General features: G+C 40.0%; 1 protein-coding gene across 1 annotated transcript in view; it reads left to right on the top strand.

The window, feature by feature from the left end:
* LOC110175377 (MAM domain-containing glycosylphosphatidylinositol anchor protein 1) overlaps positions 1-15,019 on the top strand; it is a 137,402-nt gene extending 122,383 nt beyond the window's left edge. The window contains exons 18-19 of the mRNA XM_055154973.1: positions 11,326-11,434; positions 14,935-15,019. Of these exons, the coding sequence (XP_055010948.1) occupies positions 11,326-11,434; positions 14,935-15,002 (177 nt within the window). The 3' untranslated portion in view covers positions 15,003-15,019. The remainder of the gene's footprint in view (positions 1-11,325; positions 11,435-14,934) is intronic.
* The last annotated feature ends 954 nt before the right edge of the window (positions 15,020-15,973 follow it).

The following is a 15,973-nucleotide window of genomic DNA, read 5'->3' as shown; positions in this document are numbered from 1 at the left end:
TTATAACTTCTACCTTATCAACTCCCAGTACAGTTATCCATCTAAAGTAACAACATAAACAGACATGCATACACACATAAAGCTCTTTTTTAAACCCACACCAGTCTCCTATCCCCCACAGCAATTAGCTATGACAGGTCAATTAACAGGCTTATTTATGAGCAGGGGATGCCTGCTAGTTGTGTTGTAATGATTCCAGATACTCCCTGTACTATGTGCATGGGGGAAATTGAATCTATGATGAATGTGGGCTGAAGGCTCTGAGCAGCATTTGCTCTTCATTAACTATGCCTCAGCAAAAGTATGTGTCTTCCACCATTACAGCGGGGACTACGCCTGAGCAAGACTGAGACTGTGGGTTTGGCACATCCTCTGGGATCTTGGACAATAAGGGCCGGCTTAATGTGTTTATTGTAAGATAGTTTAGCAAAAAGTTTTGCCCACCTGTGTGCAAAGTTAGGCCAGTTCAGCTGTGGTAGTAAGGAGTTATATTAGTAATATTATTTGTGTGTGTGTGTGTATGTGTATGTATATATATATGATATATATATATATATATATATATATATATATATATATATACTATATATATATATATATATATATATATATATATATATATATATAGGGGGGGCAATGAGCTAACCAGTGTGGGTCCTTGGGCAAGACCCTTCGTGCTACTGCCCACCTCATACAATGATGAGAGAGAAAGAAACGTATGACATGCCGGCTCAGACTTCGCCCGGCCAAACAAGGTCTGCATCAGGTGCTGGGGAACCAGGGCACCTTGATGAAAAATGGGCTACTGGAACACGGCGGAAATGGGCGAGATGCGAGAACAAGGCTCTGTTGGAATGCTACTACTACAGTAACCCTAGGCAGAGGGGTTACATGAACAGGATGTGGGAGAAATGGTTGTTACGATACCCACAGTCCAAGCTAACGGCCAAACAACTAGTAGCTCAGTGTTCCAACATCCACAAACGGCAACTGCTATCACAACTAGAGATTGATGAGGTACAACACAAATGCCACGGCAAGGGGGAACCAGTGTGCCAGGTCAGTCAGAGGGAGTTGACACCAACTCCCCAACCAGAGATTGGGTATGAAACCCCAATAAGTATCACGCTGAGCGAGGCAGCGACTGACTTGAAAGATAAGATCATGGCCCGAATGAACACAAGGCAACCCCGATGCCAGTTACAGAGGCTAAGTGAAGTGTACCAAGTACCATCTGAAAGTCTCCTAGACGATGTGAATGCAGCACTGACAGTGATCCCTACCACAACAATCACTGAAACCAATGAGCTGATATACACTTCAGCAGCAGTGATCCTAGATGTGTTGGGCTATAAGAGCAACCATGGGAGCCATGCGATACAATACCCACCATGGCAAAGACGGTTAGAGGCTAAAATCAAGGAGGTGCGGAGAGAAGTGAGCCAACTGTCAGAGGCCCAGAAAGGTGCAATGAAAAAGCAAGTGCCCTAGAGGTACAACCAGTTGCCCATACCTGAAGCACTCGAAACTGCCAAACAAAGGCTCCAAGCCTTGGCCAGCCGCCTAAAGAGGTACACACGAGATAACGAGGCCAGACGAATAAACTGGCTGTTCGCAACACAACCGGCGAAAGTGTACGCTCAGTGGCAGGGTAGGGTAATAACACCAGAGCATACCCACAAGGCAAGGCTGGAGACTGAGAGGTACTGGAAAGGCATATGGGAAAGGGAGGCATCACATAACACCGATGCACAGTGGCTGGTGGATCTGAGAGAAGACCACAGCAACCTCCCTGAACAGAATCCAGTCACCATCACAGTGGCAGACATCCAGGGAAGAGTCTCAGGTATGAAAAACTGGACCGCACCGGGCCCTGACATGATCCATGCGTACTGGCTAAAGAAGCTCACTGCCCTCCACGAGCGCCTGGCAGCACAAATGAACCAGCTGCTAAGGGATGGGACTCACCCTGAATGGTTAACCCAAGGGCGTACGATCCTGATCCTAAAGGATCCTTCAAAGGGTGCAGTCCCATCCAACTATCGGCCAATAACCTGTCTCTCCACAACATGGAAGCTCATGTCAGGCATCATTGCGGCTAAGATAAGTGGGCACATGGATCAATACATGAGCGCAGCACAGAAGGGTATCGGTAAAAACACCAGGGGAGCCAAACACCAACTCCTGGTTGACCGAACAGTCGCCAGCGAATGCAGAACCCGTAAGACCAACCTGTGCACTGCCTGGATTGATTACAAGAAAGCCTACGACTCAATGCCACACACATGGATCACTGAGTGCTTGAAGCTGTACAATATCAACAGGACTCTAAGGGCGTTCATTGCGAACTCGATGCGGTTGTGGAAAACCACCCTTGAAGCCAAGGGGAAGCCACTTGCACATGTGTCCATCAAATGTGGCATATACCAAGGAGATTCACTGTCCCCACTACTGTTCTGCATAGGCCTGAACCCTCTCAGCCAAATAATCGACCGCACTGGCTATGGATACCGACTCAGAAACGGGGCCACCATCAGTCACCTCCTCTACATGGATGACATCAAGCTGTACGCTAAGAGTGAGCGAGACATCGACTCACTGATCCACACCACAAGGATCTACAGTACAGACATTGGGATGTCATTTGGGCTTGAGAAATGTAGCAGGATGGTGACAAAGAGAGGGAAGGTAGTCCACACAGAGGGGGGTGTCACTCCCAGAGGGAACAATAGCAGACGTTGAGGACAGTTACAAGTACCTTGGTATCCCACAAGCAAATGGCAACCTCGAAGAGGCAACAAGGAAAGCGGCTACGGCCAAATACCTGCAAAGAGTGAGGCAAGTCCTTAGAAGCCAGCTCAATGGCAAGAACAAGGTGCAGGCAATCAACAGCTACGCCCTGCCAGTGATCAGATACCCTGCAGGGATTGTAAGCTGGCCAAAGGAGGAGATACAGACCACAGATGTTAAGACACGAAAGGAAGGGGGGCCGAGGACTAGTGAGTGTGGGAACCACTGTCCAGGATGAAACATCCAAGCTCCTTGAGTACATCAAGGACAAGGCCCCGGCAGATGAGGTGCTCAGAGAATGTCTCAGACAGTGGGGTCCAGAGGAAGAGGTGCTGGAGGGACCATCATGGCAGGACAAACCCCTACATGGGGCGTACCACCGGAGCATAACTGAAGTGGCTGATATCAAGAAATCCTACCAATGGCTTGAGAGGGCTGGTCTGAAGGACAGCACAGAGGCACTGATCCTGGCTGCTCAGGAGCAGGCCCTGGGCACTCGAGCAATAGAGGCCCAGATCTACCACACCAGACAAGACCCACGGTGTAGACTGTGCAAAGAGGCTCCTGAGACAGTCCAGCACATAACCGCAGGGTGTAAGATGCTGGCAGGGAAAGCATACATGGAGCGACATAACCAAGTTGCGGGCATAGTGTACAGAAACATCTGTGCAGAGTACAGGTGGGAAACACCTCCAAAGTTTGTGTAGAACGACCGAGCCAAGATCCTGTGGGACTTCCAGATACAGACTGACAGGATGGTGATGGCGAACCAACCAGACATAGTGGTGGTGGATAAGAAACAGAGCAGAGCCGTGGTGGTTGACATCGCAATACCGAGCGATGGTAATATCAGGAAAAAGGAACACGAGAAACTAGAGAAATACCAGGGGCTCAAGGAAGAGCTGGAGAGAGCCTGGAAAGTGAAGGCATCAGTGGTGCCTGTGGTGATCGGAGCACTTGGGGCTGTAATCCCCAAACTGTTAGAGTGGCTACATCAGATACCAGGAAAAACAATGGACATCTCAGTCCAGACCAGTGCAGTACTGGGAACAGCAAAGATACTGCACAGAACTTTCAAGCTCCCAGACACAGGTGAAATTGTGTTTCTAGTTTGCTTATGATGGATGACTGTTGAAACACAGCTGTCCTACAGAGGAGAACAGATAATACAGCATAGTACTCAACAAATTTGTCATTACAATCAGAATTTATGTTGGTTGCGACCTTTGGTCTAACTTGGTAATCTGAGGGTACTTTCCACATGACAAATGAAGATTAAAATAATATTCATCATTGGGATCAAAAAGGCAAAAAGAAATATATAAAATAATCTCAACAAAATGGTTAGTGTTTGCAATTTTTTCTAGATCAAGACCCGCATTATTAGAGATCAAATGAAACATAATCTGTGCTTGTCAACAAATGATACAGTACAGTTGAATATAGATGAAGATACATGAATGAACATAAAGTCTATACATTGGGGACAAGCCATATATCTGGGAGATGGCTGTCCTGCCTCCTCTATGTTAAAGCCTAATCACTTCAGACACCATAACCAGCTGCTAATGAATGGGAATTATAGAGTCACAAAGATGACAGCAATGTAAAGCATGTTTTGCATGTATTAGTGAGAAGCTGTGAGAGGAGGGAGGAGGTGGTGCACACATGATGCTGGGAACCCCCAAAACATGGGACTTGTGCCATCAATAAAGCACTTAATGCATGCGAAATATTCATCCCCTATTTGTATTCTGATTAGGAGACAGGAAGAAGAATGGATGAAGAGCAAGTACAAGAGGAATTGTCTCCTTGGCAACCTCTTCCAGTCTGATCACTTTGTTTGTCCTCCTCTCAGTCTGGTGTAATAATAGCAGCTGGTGTGTATTAAAACCACTAAAATGTGAACGACTATAAAGAGCCATTATGTAGGTCTTTAATGAATTGTCAAATGGTGTAAGTACATAAATATGAATAAACTGTGTTGGAGATTAGACTTGTGTCTCTACAATCCGTCTATGGGGCTGTTAAATGGGACATTATGGGTCCACCGTCTAACACAAACAACAGACTTCAGACTCACTGATGAATGAAAGTTGGGCCAATTACCAACCAGAGTACGCTTACTGTTTTAAAGGGAAACCTTAAAAAAACATTGTTCAAAACTCTGGAGCAGGTTATCTCTACCAACAAATACCACTACACTGAATTCTATTTGGCCATAAAGTAGAGTTATGTCATCATTACTTAACAGTCCCATTAAGTATCAGAGTTTGAGTAACCAAGTATAACATTACAAGACAGAGCCAGTGCCCAGAAGTAGGAGTCCTAGTTTCCTCCAAGTGTTTATAGCCAAGCCCTAAAATTCTTGTTCTGGGTAACGTTTTATAATGTAACGTATTAATTCTAGACTCTTCACAAGCACATTTGGACATTTGAAACTCATTGTTCATCCTAGAAAGTGGAGCTCAGGTATAGCGGCAGCAGCAGCAGCAGCAGGTAATTGGGCTTTTTGTGATTACATTCAGTGATAAGAGCATGTTATCTTCTTGTGAGGCCAGTTGAAGAGTTTATGTAAGAGGTTTCGGGTTAATTTTTCAGCTTTTGATTGTTGCTATATTTATGTGGTATTTACAAAGAAGAGGTTAACTTTTTTTTTTTCTTTGACAGCTGCCCTAGACTTTTGGTTTGGAATTTGAGCCATTTTATGTATGTTTGCTTTAAAATAACCAGCCTCTGTGTGTAAGAGTGTAGCAGGAGGTTTACTTTCACACTGTATAAACATATAGACTTTTTATACGAAGCAATGTGGTGTAACAAATAGAGCTGTTAAATAATGTATAGTGCACACAGCCTTGATCCAGGCAACAGCCAGAGGAGGCGAGCTGATAAACACACTTTGTTATGTGCTGGCTGCTCCTTCCTCCTGTTTACGTACTCTCCCTCTACCTCTACACTGGCTGTAAATGATGTGAAAGGGACATATTGCTTTTACAAATCGCAACCCAAAATTTTGCCTTTACATCACAAAACTTGGGCAGTGTCCTCAGTCACACATTTGAGAAGTTTCCCACATAAACTAAGCACAGTGGCTCTAACACAAACAGCAAACTGGCAACTTGTAAAATGTTGCCAGAAATTGGCACTCATTGATACTAGACCATGATGCTTTGGTCACATTTTTATATAGCTCTATTCCACCTTCAAGGCACTCAAAGTGCTTGCTATGCAGCTGGTTAATAGAAAACTGCAGTACTTAACTATTGTAATGAATCATTAATGTGCTTTTTTGTACCTAAACTAAAAACAATAAAAAAGACAAGACATTAATAATAATGGTAATCATGAGACATTATTCCCTTGGGCAGATTAAGATTTTGGACTATACAAAACAAATGTTATTTTGTGCTGTTTTCGCTGCTATGTCTGTGCAAGGGGACAGCTGCAGCACATTAACTTCCAGTCCTCTGCAGTCTGATGCTGTCTCCCTAACTGCTCTTTCTCCTATTTCCAACTGTGCTACAAAAAGAAAAAAAAAATCGTATGAACCAAAACATATTTACAATGATAATACACATGCAGCCTATCGTTTTTCAGGAAAACAAGATTAAATGTTGTTTTTAAGCAGTTATTAGATGTCAGCTATATTATTTTCCTTCTTTTTTGGGAACAGTTTTTATCTCCTGTTCAGGCGCCACCCCCTAGAGCTGCCTTACCACTGTGCCCATTCTTTTTCTGTTTCCTTTGATTCCCATAGTCACTAATATCTCTGATCACATAAGGTTCACCCATGATTGCCTAGGGAGAAAACAAGTGTAAGAATGATGATGAATGACTGTAAAGCCTTGGGTGCATTTCATTTTACTTTATTCATACAAATATATGTGTAACAGGACAGCATCATCCACACATTTCCAGAAAATGTCAAATTCACGCAGCCACTGAATCCCCACTGTCGGGATTGTTGGATCTGCTCAGCTTAGTTATGGGAAGGGCTTGTTTAATTTAATAGGCGCTTGGTAGCTGTAGGGAAAGCCTGCAGAAAGCAGAGTGAAGAGTCTAATTGGTCAAAAGGCCATGGTCGTCTAATTTATACAATGTTGCTGCACAGCCCTGGTTAACATTTTGTTTTATTTATGTTCTTCCCCGTCCCACCCCACACACATTTTTATGTAAATTTGTGAAGCAGCCTGGCAGCAGTCCAGGGTTCACACACATCCACACACACAGAGTGACAGTGTTCTAGCCTAAAACATACATCTATGTAGACTGGTGATGGGCACGAATACTTACTGTTTGTGATAGTGTACATTTACATCATTATTTGTAACACTATATGGTATTTTGCCCTGTCATAAATATGCCACTGACAGCTCAACTGAAGGCAATGTGCCTGAGTTGATCAAAGTGTAAAACTGTCACCCTGGTGCAGTGTAATGTGGAGTTACTCTGCATTCCTCATATCATAACTCTGTGTAAACCTGTGCTAAAGCATTATAGTTTTGAGAAATATTTTTTCTTGCTACTTCTTCTATGCCCTCTACACAAAAAGAAAAAGACATGCTCTTCACATATACATTTCAAAGTCCCAGTTTGTACCTGAACAAAGACCAGGTGACGGGGAACATGTTTCACATCTGCCATCTATTAGTAAAAACAAACAAACAAAAAAACTACAACTAAACTACAAAACTGATTGTATATTTAAATACTGTACATCATCTTAAAATCAAAATGAATTGCTTTGGATCAACATGAAATATTAAATAGAAAATGTAGGTGGCATCTTTATTCGTGCAGTAAATACAGTGAAATCAACTTTATTTATTTGGACTTGGGACTGACTGCAAAAAGCAAAATTGCTTGTGAGTAATGGAGTAGCATTGGCCTCAAACATCTCTTGCATGTGTCTTTAGTTGCATTAAAGTTGTGAAAGTCTTTTAATAAAAGCACAGTTTAATCTTCGCTTAACGTCCGTAAACATATTTTTATTGAACTCCACACACGCGTCTTCTTGCACTGTTTGTGTGAAGTGTACAAATGCACGTCTGTGGCCATACTTCAGATCCCCTTTGAGCAGGGCAGAGGCAGTTCTCAAAGACATCATTACTTTTGTTGGAGCCATCACAAAGGGAGCAGAAATGCAGAGCCGAGTGGCAGCACCTCAAAGCCCTTTAGCGCATATGCAGGCAGTGAGCAGAGCACCCGGCCAGAAAGTTTACTCCCTCCATGGACATGCCCCCAACATGAAGAAGAGATGAAAAAAATAGTGCTATGTAGTCACTCAACATGCACTTCAAAAATATGGGTCCACTGAGGAAAGAGCCTTTAGACAGATCAGGCAGTGGGCTGATAATACTAACCTTTATAGAGAAGATCACAACTGTGGCCAACTACTAAGCTCAGGAGGGTACGTGTCCTACATCACCCTTTTGGTCATTTCAGAATGAGCACAACAAGAAACAAAATAAATAATAATCAAAAAAAAAACCTAACATCCTAGAAGAGTCCATTTGTATTAGCAGTTTTATTTCAAACAGTGAGAGATACAAAACCACATTCATACTGTACTCCATAAAATTTACCTTTACATTTCATGCCAATCACTATTTAATCTTTGCTCATCTTTGCACTCCCAATGACCTCTTGTATATAGCTCAGATATATTTGTATTACTATATTTCTATTTATTTATTTTTTACTTGTACATATACATTTCTATAATTATGCCTTATTTGACACCAGTCTCTTGGTATTTTTTGCTACTCATTTAGAATGTATTATTACCATTAAAATGTTAGCTTTTTATTATTATAATATATTGTGATGTGTGGGCTACTGTGTCCAAATAATTTCCCTTAAGGATCAAAAAAGTTTAAGAGTCCCTGAAAGCACAGTTAATTTTAGTGCAATTAAAACAACTAGTGAAATTTGTACCACTTTATAACACTTCACTTAGCATCAGGAAATATGTAATTCATAATGAACAACGAGTCTATTAAGAATAATTCAATCTTTGTAGATACATAAGTAATGAATTAAGAATGAAGGTTAGGGAATTAATTAAGTTGCTACTAAGCCATTCTTACTTTATTTGGTAAATATGAATTAACATTTTGTTGTTGTATTTGTTTTATTATTAATTTATATGTTTTATTATTTGACAAGGTTAATGTAGTCACACAAATCACATTCAGAGTAGGCCACAGATACGACACTAACAGGGTGTGTAGTTGGTGCTATTTTTCAACTCCTGTCCCTCATTGGGCTTTACCTATACTATTGATGCCGTTTATGCTTTACTGATACTGATACTAATCAAAATGTAGTTATTTTAATTATTGTATTATTTATTGAATTTAAAAATAGGCCTAAACCACATCATGAATATAATTTATTGACGTTTTTCTTCTAGGGTTAAAGAGCAAATCATCTGTCTCCTATATACATTGTTTTATGTATAAATGTAATAATATTTAAGAGGCAACTTTTCTTAAAACTATTGTACAAGTACTTAATATTCTGTTTACTCTTATTGAATTTTTTTTAAATTTCTTTAGCATTCAATCTACTATTAATATTATTACAATAATATACACACTAATGTTAGCAATTTGCTCACACACACTGTTGTCATGTTGCAACATCCTTCATATTATTACATCACCTGATCTACATTACCTAGGCATATCCCGCCTTGTGCATGGTCAAATAAACCAGTGTTCTTCTCCTTTACAAACACCATCACCAACAGAACAAAGCACACGCCCATTCAGATCTTTGTCAGGCGGTTCGAAGCAAAGCTAAATAGCCGAAAACAACAACCATGGAAGCAGCTGTTGTGTCAGGTAATTCCCATTGTCAACAGCAAACAGCTCAATCATTATTATTGATTGTACGGAAACAGGCCCTCCCCAGAGAAAGGATGGGCAGAAGGAAGGAGAGAAAGAGAAAATGGGTGAGGCTGCTCTAGGGAGACGATGGGAGGTCTGAACGGGAGATGAAACGCTGTTCCCAAGACCGGAAGAAAATTATGTCTTTAAACAGCAGTTTATAAACAAAGTAAAACCTATACTCAGTCATAAGATTATGACTGCACATGCACACTGCTTATTCTGTCACAATCATTTGAGATCAAGTTAATGCATGTCTTATTTTATCAGACAGCACAGAATAGAATGAGGGGAAGAAGGAGGAAATTTCAGGTAATTATTATACTGTACATTATGCTACTGGCTGGTCTAACCAATGAGCAACATAAAATGTACAGAAACTTAACAGCATTTGCCCATACATCCCTGGTGAAATGTTGTGTTTAACTGTGCTGCAGTGTACTGGTGCTGGCAGATGGAGGTTTAAGGTGGAGCCACTCATGTGTGCACCACTCACCCATGCATGTACTTCCACCTTAACATGACTGTGCACAGCTTGCTGGACAAATGTAAGGGCTTAATTATTTCCTTAAACACACTCACACCTGGGCCTTGCTTTGTGTGGCTCTCTTTGAATTACTAAAAAGCATTTGCAGTAAAAACAACAAAAATAATTACGGCTTAACTTCTGCAGTTCTTGAATCGTATTGCTTTCAAAGGCTGAAGTTAATAAGTACGGCTGAGGGACTCAGTTTTGCTGTTATTTTTGCGACAAAGTTTCCTTGTTTTTGCTTTTCCCCTCCTTATACTCCAGAAAGAATATGCTTGCTTTTTGATTAGCCGGTTGCAGTGGGCTTTTGGTGCCTCAGTACACTACAGTAATTAGGCTGTCAGTCAAAAGCAGATGGCTGGTGGCTAAAATGGGAAAGTTGCCTGGAAAAGTTTTCCCATGAGTTGTAGATTTTCATTTGTTTTGGGGTCCGCAGTGATTGCTAAAGAATGAATTCCAATACCTTTACATAATGTGTGTTAGGCATTCTGTGTGTTTATTACTCACCCTCGGTGTTCTCTAATCATACTTAATATGGTTTCACTGGTATGACAAATATGCACTGTTAGTGTAGATGAGGCTAAGGCTTATACCAGCTTGGGCCTCAAGAGAGGTTCTCTTTTCCTTCTGCATCTGACGTTTCCTCCTTGATGCCAAGGGATTCCAACACTTTTCAAATTTTAAGTTGCTATTGTCATTTTTAATAATAACAATGCATTGTATTTATCTAGCACCTTTTAAGACACCCGAAGTGCTTTACTGTGCATTATTCATTCGCTCCACACTCGGTGGTAGTGAGATACTATCGTAGCCACAGCTGCACTGGGGTAGAGTAACAGAAGCGAGGCTGCAAAACTGCAACATCGGCCCCTCGGACCACCACCGACACACACACACCACTTTCATATCGGAGAATGTGGGTGAAGTGCTTTGCCTAAGGACACAAGGACATTTATTAAAAGCTATTATTTTAATTACTTTCAAGCTTATGTGTTTACTTTTACCCACGCAGGTAATGGGAGCACAAATTGTACAAACTCCACCGACTCAGTATGACTTGGCCTTTTATAGATCATACATTCTAACAGCTTGTGTCTGTTTCTCTTTTTCCAGATCATGTTTGAAGGAATCCGAGGCCCTAGTTTCGAGGGTGACATTGCCATTGACGATGTGTCCATCACACTGGGGAAGTGCAAACAGGAGAACACTGTAGCCAACGCAGGTAAGACAGGTAAGATAGTGTTAGAGGGACACTAGACAGCATTTAGAGTCACCACAGCCAACTGACCTGTTATTAAGTAAAAGTCTAAAATAACATGTTCCAAAGTGGTGGTTTTCAGTTTCTAGAATGTGATGTCATACTCCCAAATGTTGAACCTGATGTATGAGTTAACATTAAATAGTACACAAACCAACATTTTGTTTTAAGTCCAGGTCTACTTTTAACATCTACTTCTAACATACACAAACATACAGTACCCCGTGACGGCACCACCTGATGAGTTCATTTGAGGGCACACATCACTCTCTCCATACATTTTTTTAACTGTAATGTGAACGCACAAGTCAAACCAAGGTGTCTGTCTAAATATATAACTTTATTTGACCATGTAAAATGTTTGTGAGGGCCAAGCGAGCCTTAAGGCTGAGGTGCAGGAGTGTAACAAGGCACTGATGCTCATGTCCATGCAAATGTGTGGAAGCATTGTGTAGCCTACAGCTTTTTGCAGAAGAGACGAAAAAAGGTCAGTGAAGAGAGACTACAGCAAGTGTGAGAAAACTAGATTTAAAAACAGTGGGGAGAAATGGTCCAGCGGCTCAACTATGAAAGAGAATATCAGAGAGAGACCTGCAGCGCTTCGATTGATCTAGTTTATCGTTTTGTATGTAACTTGACTATGACTAATACTATAATTTTGAATAATGAGTGATATCCATTTTATCTGTGCAACCTGTGGCACAAAACGTCCTGATGCACATTTCAGTGCTCAAACCTGGTCAAAACTACAAAGATGAAAAAAAAAAACATGAATTATTAAATAGTACTTTTATCCTGCCTTGTGAGATGTCTGTCTGGTGTTTGTGTGCATATTGACGCCAGTGTTGGAGCCCATATGTGCATATAAAGGCGCTGGCGGAGGGAGTGAATTATGGATGAAGGTGTAAACAGGAAGCAGGAAGGCTCTTGAGCTGTGAGTCTGTGTGCACGTGTCCTGCAGGTTCAGTACAGTGGAGACAGATGGGTAATTATCAGCAAAAGCGACTGAAAACTCTGCGCCACTATTAGCAACACTATCACATCTGTCAAGAGTATGGGCTAAGCTGTAAAGGACTTAGGGACATAAAATAAGGATTAGTGGATGGATTAAAGTAAAACTATGATAATGTGCAAATAGATATCAATAACGAATGCAGGGCTGAAATTTAGCTAGCCATCTAAGTAATGAGTTTTAAGACAGAGCATTGCCTAAAACACACTTACTTAATATTGTTGACATTTGAGTAGTGTCTTTTATGATCTTTATTATTTATGTAATTAGAAGGAGAAAATGTGTAGTATTAAATTGGATATTATACTTTTAGCAGTGTATTAGTAATATATTTAATAGGGAGTTTAATGTACACAGCCTTTAGTATACCTACATATCCATTTTGCTTGATAAATATAAAGCGACCAACAGATTTTTATTTGCAATATTCTTACTACTTAACTCCATATTTGAATCTTGCCTTATTTTATGATCTATATCCGTATTTTTATGGCAATACCCTTGTGCCCATTGTAATTCTGTCTTGTAGTATGGTATGACAGCAAGAAACAAACTCAAAGTGAGATACAAATAGGTTAAAATATACAGTGAGTGGGTTTTTAATGCACAAGTACATAAAAGCACATAACATCAATATCAGCTTTGATCAGCAGACTGTCATGGATAGGGAAGATGCACCTTTCCTTTGAGAGTGGATCCAAGCTGTTCACATCATAAATCTCACCTGTTTCTTTTATGCACAACTTACTTGAGACAGAAACTGTGCACAAAAATGTAAGAAAGGACACATTATAATTTATTACCTCTCCCAATAGACACTGTGCTCAGGTGGATTGATTATGGATTATTTGGGGCAAACTGTGCCTATTAGATAAAATAAGGACGTGAATGTTAAAACTACGGAAATATATTCTAATAAACATCAGAAAGCACTTTAATGTAGATTCCATATTGTTCTTTTCTATCTCTTTGCAGTTTTGATTGGTGGATCTGCCTCTCTCCCATTGGCCAGCTGGCTGACCTTTGGCCTTTCCTGTCTCCTGTCACTTCTCTTCAGATGATGAGCACTGGTCTGCCCTGACAATATGAACAAGGACTTTCTCTCTCTCCTCCATTTGCTCTCCTCTATCTAATCATATGCTGTAGCCCTCATGTACCTCTGGCCCCTCATAGCACACTATCATACTTAATAAGTCTGTCTCTTCTGTCTTCTCTTTTCCCAAACGCACTTATAACTGTATTTAGGTGAGCATCTTAATGATCTTCAGAACTTCATAATGTCTTCATATAACCTTATTAGATTCAGCCATGTCAGCGTCTCACTTTCCATACAATTAACCTTCCCACATGCACATGTTGTCTTGTCTCCATCTACTCCCCATTCCAAATTCCCAATCCTAAGTCCTGTTCCAAAGACACACCAAAGTGTCGGACACTCTACCAAAGATGACTATGGACCTTGAAGGACTAAAAGAATGATGAATGAAAAGGAACACTGGGAACCTTTTTCAAGGACACTGTTTCCTGTTTTTGTTGGAAACCACTTATGGACTACAAGAAATGAAAGGACAAATTCAGAAAATGAGGAAATAAGAAAGCAAGGGAGCATCAAGCCCACTTTTTGCTTGCTACAAGAGACAAACCTCAGCGCGGATATACGTGTACATTTATCTATATATACCTATATATAATGAAATATAATGAGAGTTTAAACAACAACATGACTGGGACAGTGCAGGACTTTAAGTCTGTTTGAAAAAGCACAATGTTTATACAACCTCTGCTGGTCCTTTGAGTTCCATCCTACTAAATATGTAATGTTGATTTGACATATTCAGTGTTTTTGATATTTTATTTTAGATTTTTATTCAAATTGGTTAAAAATTATTACCGTATTTTATGGTATGAAAGGGAAGTGAAGAATTGTGCACTTTGGCAACAACCAACCAATACTCTGTATCCTCAATAACATCTCAGTAAGACCTCAGTACATGCCTCATCCTCTCTTTGCCAACAAATACCAATGGACGCCATATTGTCTAAGTGCACACAATTATAGTTTGGGGCTGGTTTCTGATCCAACCATTTTTCTACTTAATGACAGTAAGAATTTAAACACTTTATTTGTGTTTTTATAACTCATTATTTTAATTTCATTATGAACTGTTCGTCTATGTACATCAATACACACTGTATAGACTAACCCATTGCACATATGGACAATAAACTGTAGACTGGTTGTTTTATGGTTCTGTTAAGCTTTGATGAAAATGAGCTTCAGTTCAATATTATGTCTGTTTCCTCATTCTGCTTTTAGAGATGATGCTGCAGAACCATTATTTCATGCTTCACATTGCAAACATGCTTATCATGACAGAATACCTGTGGCACCTTTTATATTCACATGCTATTCACAAGTTCTTTAAATCATGTACTAATCTTTATGTTTCAGACATCATCATAAACCACATGCTTGCATCTCGTGCTATAGGTCTGAAGGCTGGGACTCATCAGCAATAGAAAACACTCACATGTCACTCCAAGAGTGCTCTGTAAGGATAATGTGCTACAGGTACAAGGCTGGTCTTAAAGTGTAACTCCGTACAACATGAGAATAAAAACTTGAATATCCTCATCAATAATCCCTTTCTTTTTTAATGTGGCGAAAAGACCATACTCTCTAGTTAACTTCATTGTTGGTCCCAGTCTTAGTTATAGCTTTGACAATTGCATAGATGGACCAAATACTTAACAGTCTTTTGGTCTATTTCTTATATTTCATGATACATTTTGTGCATACTCCTGCTGTGTATGCCATTAGTAACAACAAGATTAAAAATTACCAATGTGTCAATAAGGTTTATGCATTTACAATGGACATACATTTAGCAGTAAACATCAGCTCTAAAGTCACTGGGATTGGCTTTGTGCCATTTGAAACATAATATATATACAAAAAGTTCCCTGTTATACATTTTAAGTTACTATGAAATTAATATGGAAATGAGACACAATATTGAAAGTGCATTACATTGCATGTTTTAACTGAAAACAATACCCCTAATAAGGATTTGTTGTACTGTATATTTTTGTTATTTTAATGGACTAGGGCTGGTCTCAGTATCTCATTTCAGAAATGAATTAAAATGCTTTAATATGACATATTCCAGCAAAATGAATGTTTAAAACGCAAATAAATAAACTAGAATGAAGAGACTGGTATTATTTTTGGAGGTAAACATAGTGCATTTTATAAATTCAATAAAAGCTTCACAGTGGTGCATATTAGCCCAGATGTGGGAGTTTTAGTCAGAGAATGTAATGTGTCTTATTTTAAGTGGGGAAGGGCAAATCAAAATATAATGTTATTCCTTTAAGCTTTTCACTTCTGAATTGCCATATCAAATCAACAAACCATGTAAATGACATATTGATTGGATATACACAAAATCTCAATTTAAGATCTTTATCTGGTCTTGGCGCCTGCACAA

This window comes from Boleophthalmus pectinirostris, unplaced genomic scaffold (genome assembly GCF_026225935.1).
Source record: "Boleophthalmus pectinirostris isolate CB_2022bp ecotype Guang Dong unplaced genomic scaffold, ASM2622593v1 HiC_scaffold_19, whole genome shotgun sequence".
Classification (NCBI taxonomy): domain Eukaryota; kingdom Metazoa; phylum Chordata; class Actinopteri; order Gobiiformes; family Gobiidae; genus Boleophthalmus; species Boleophthalmus pectinirostris.
The sequence above is the reverse complement of the archived record's forward strand: the minus strand, read 5'-3'. Positions and strand labels throughout refer to the sequence as shown.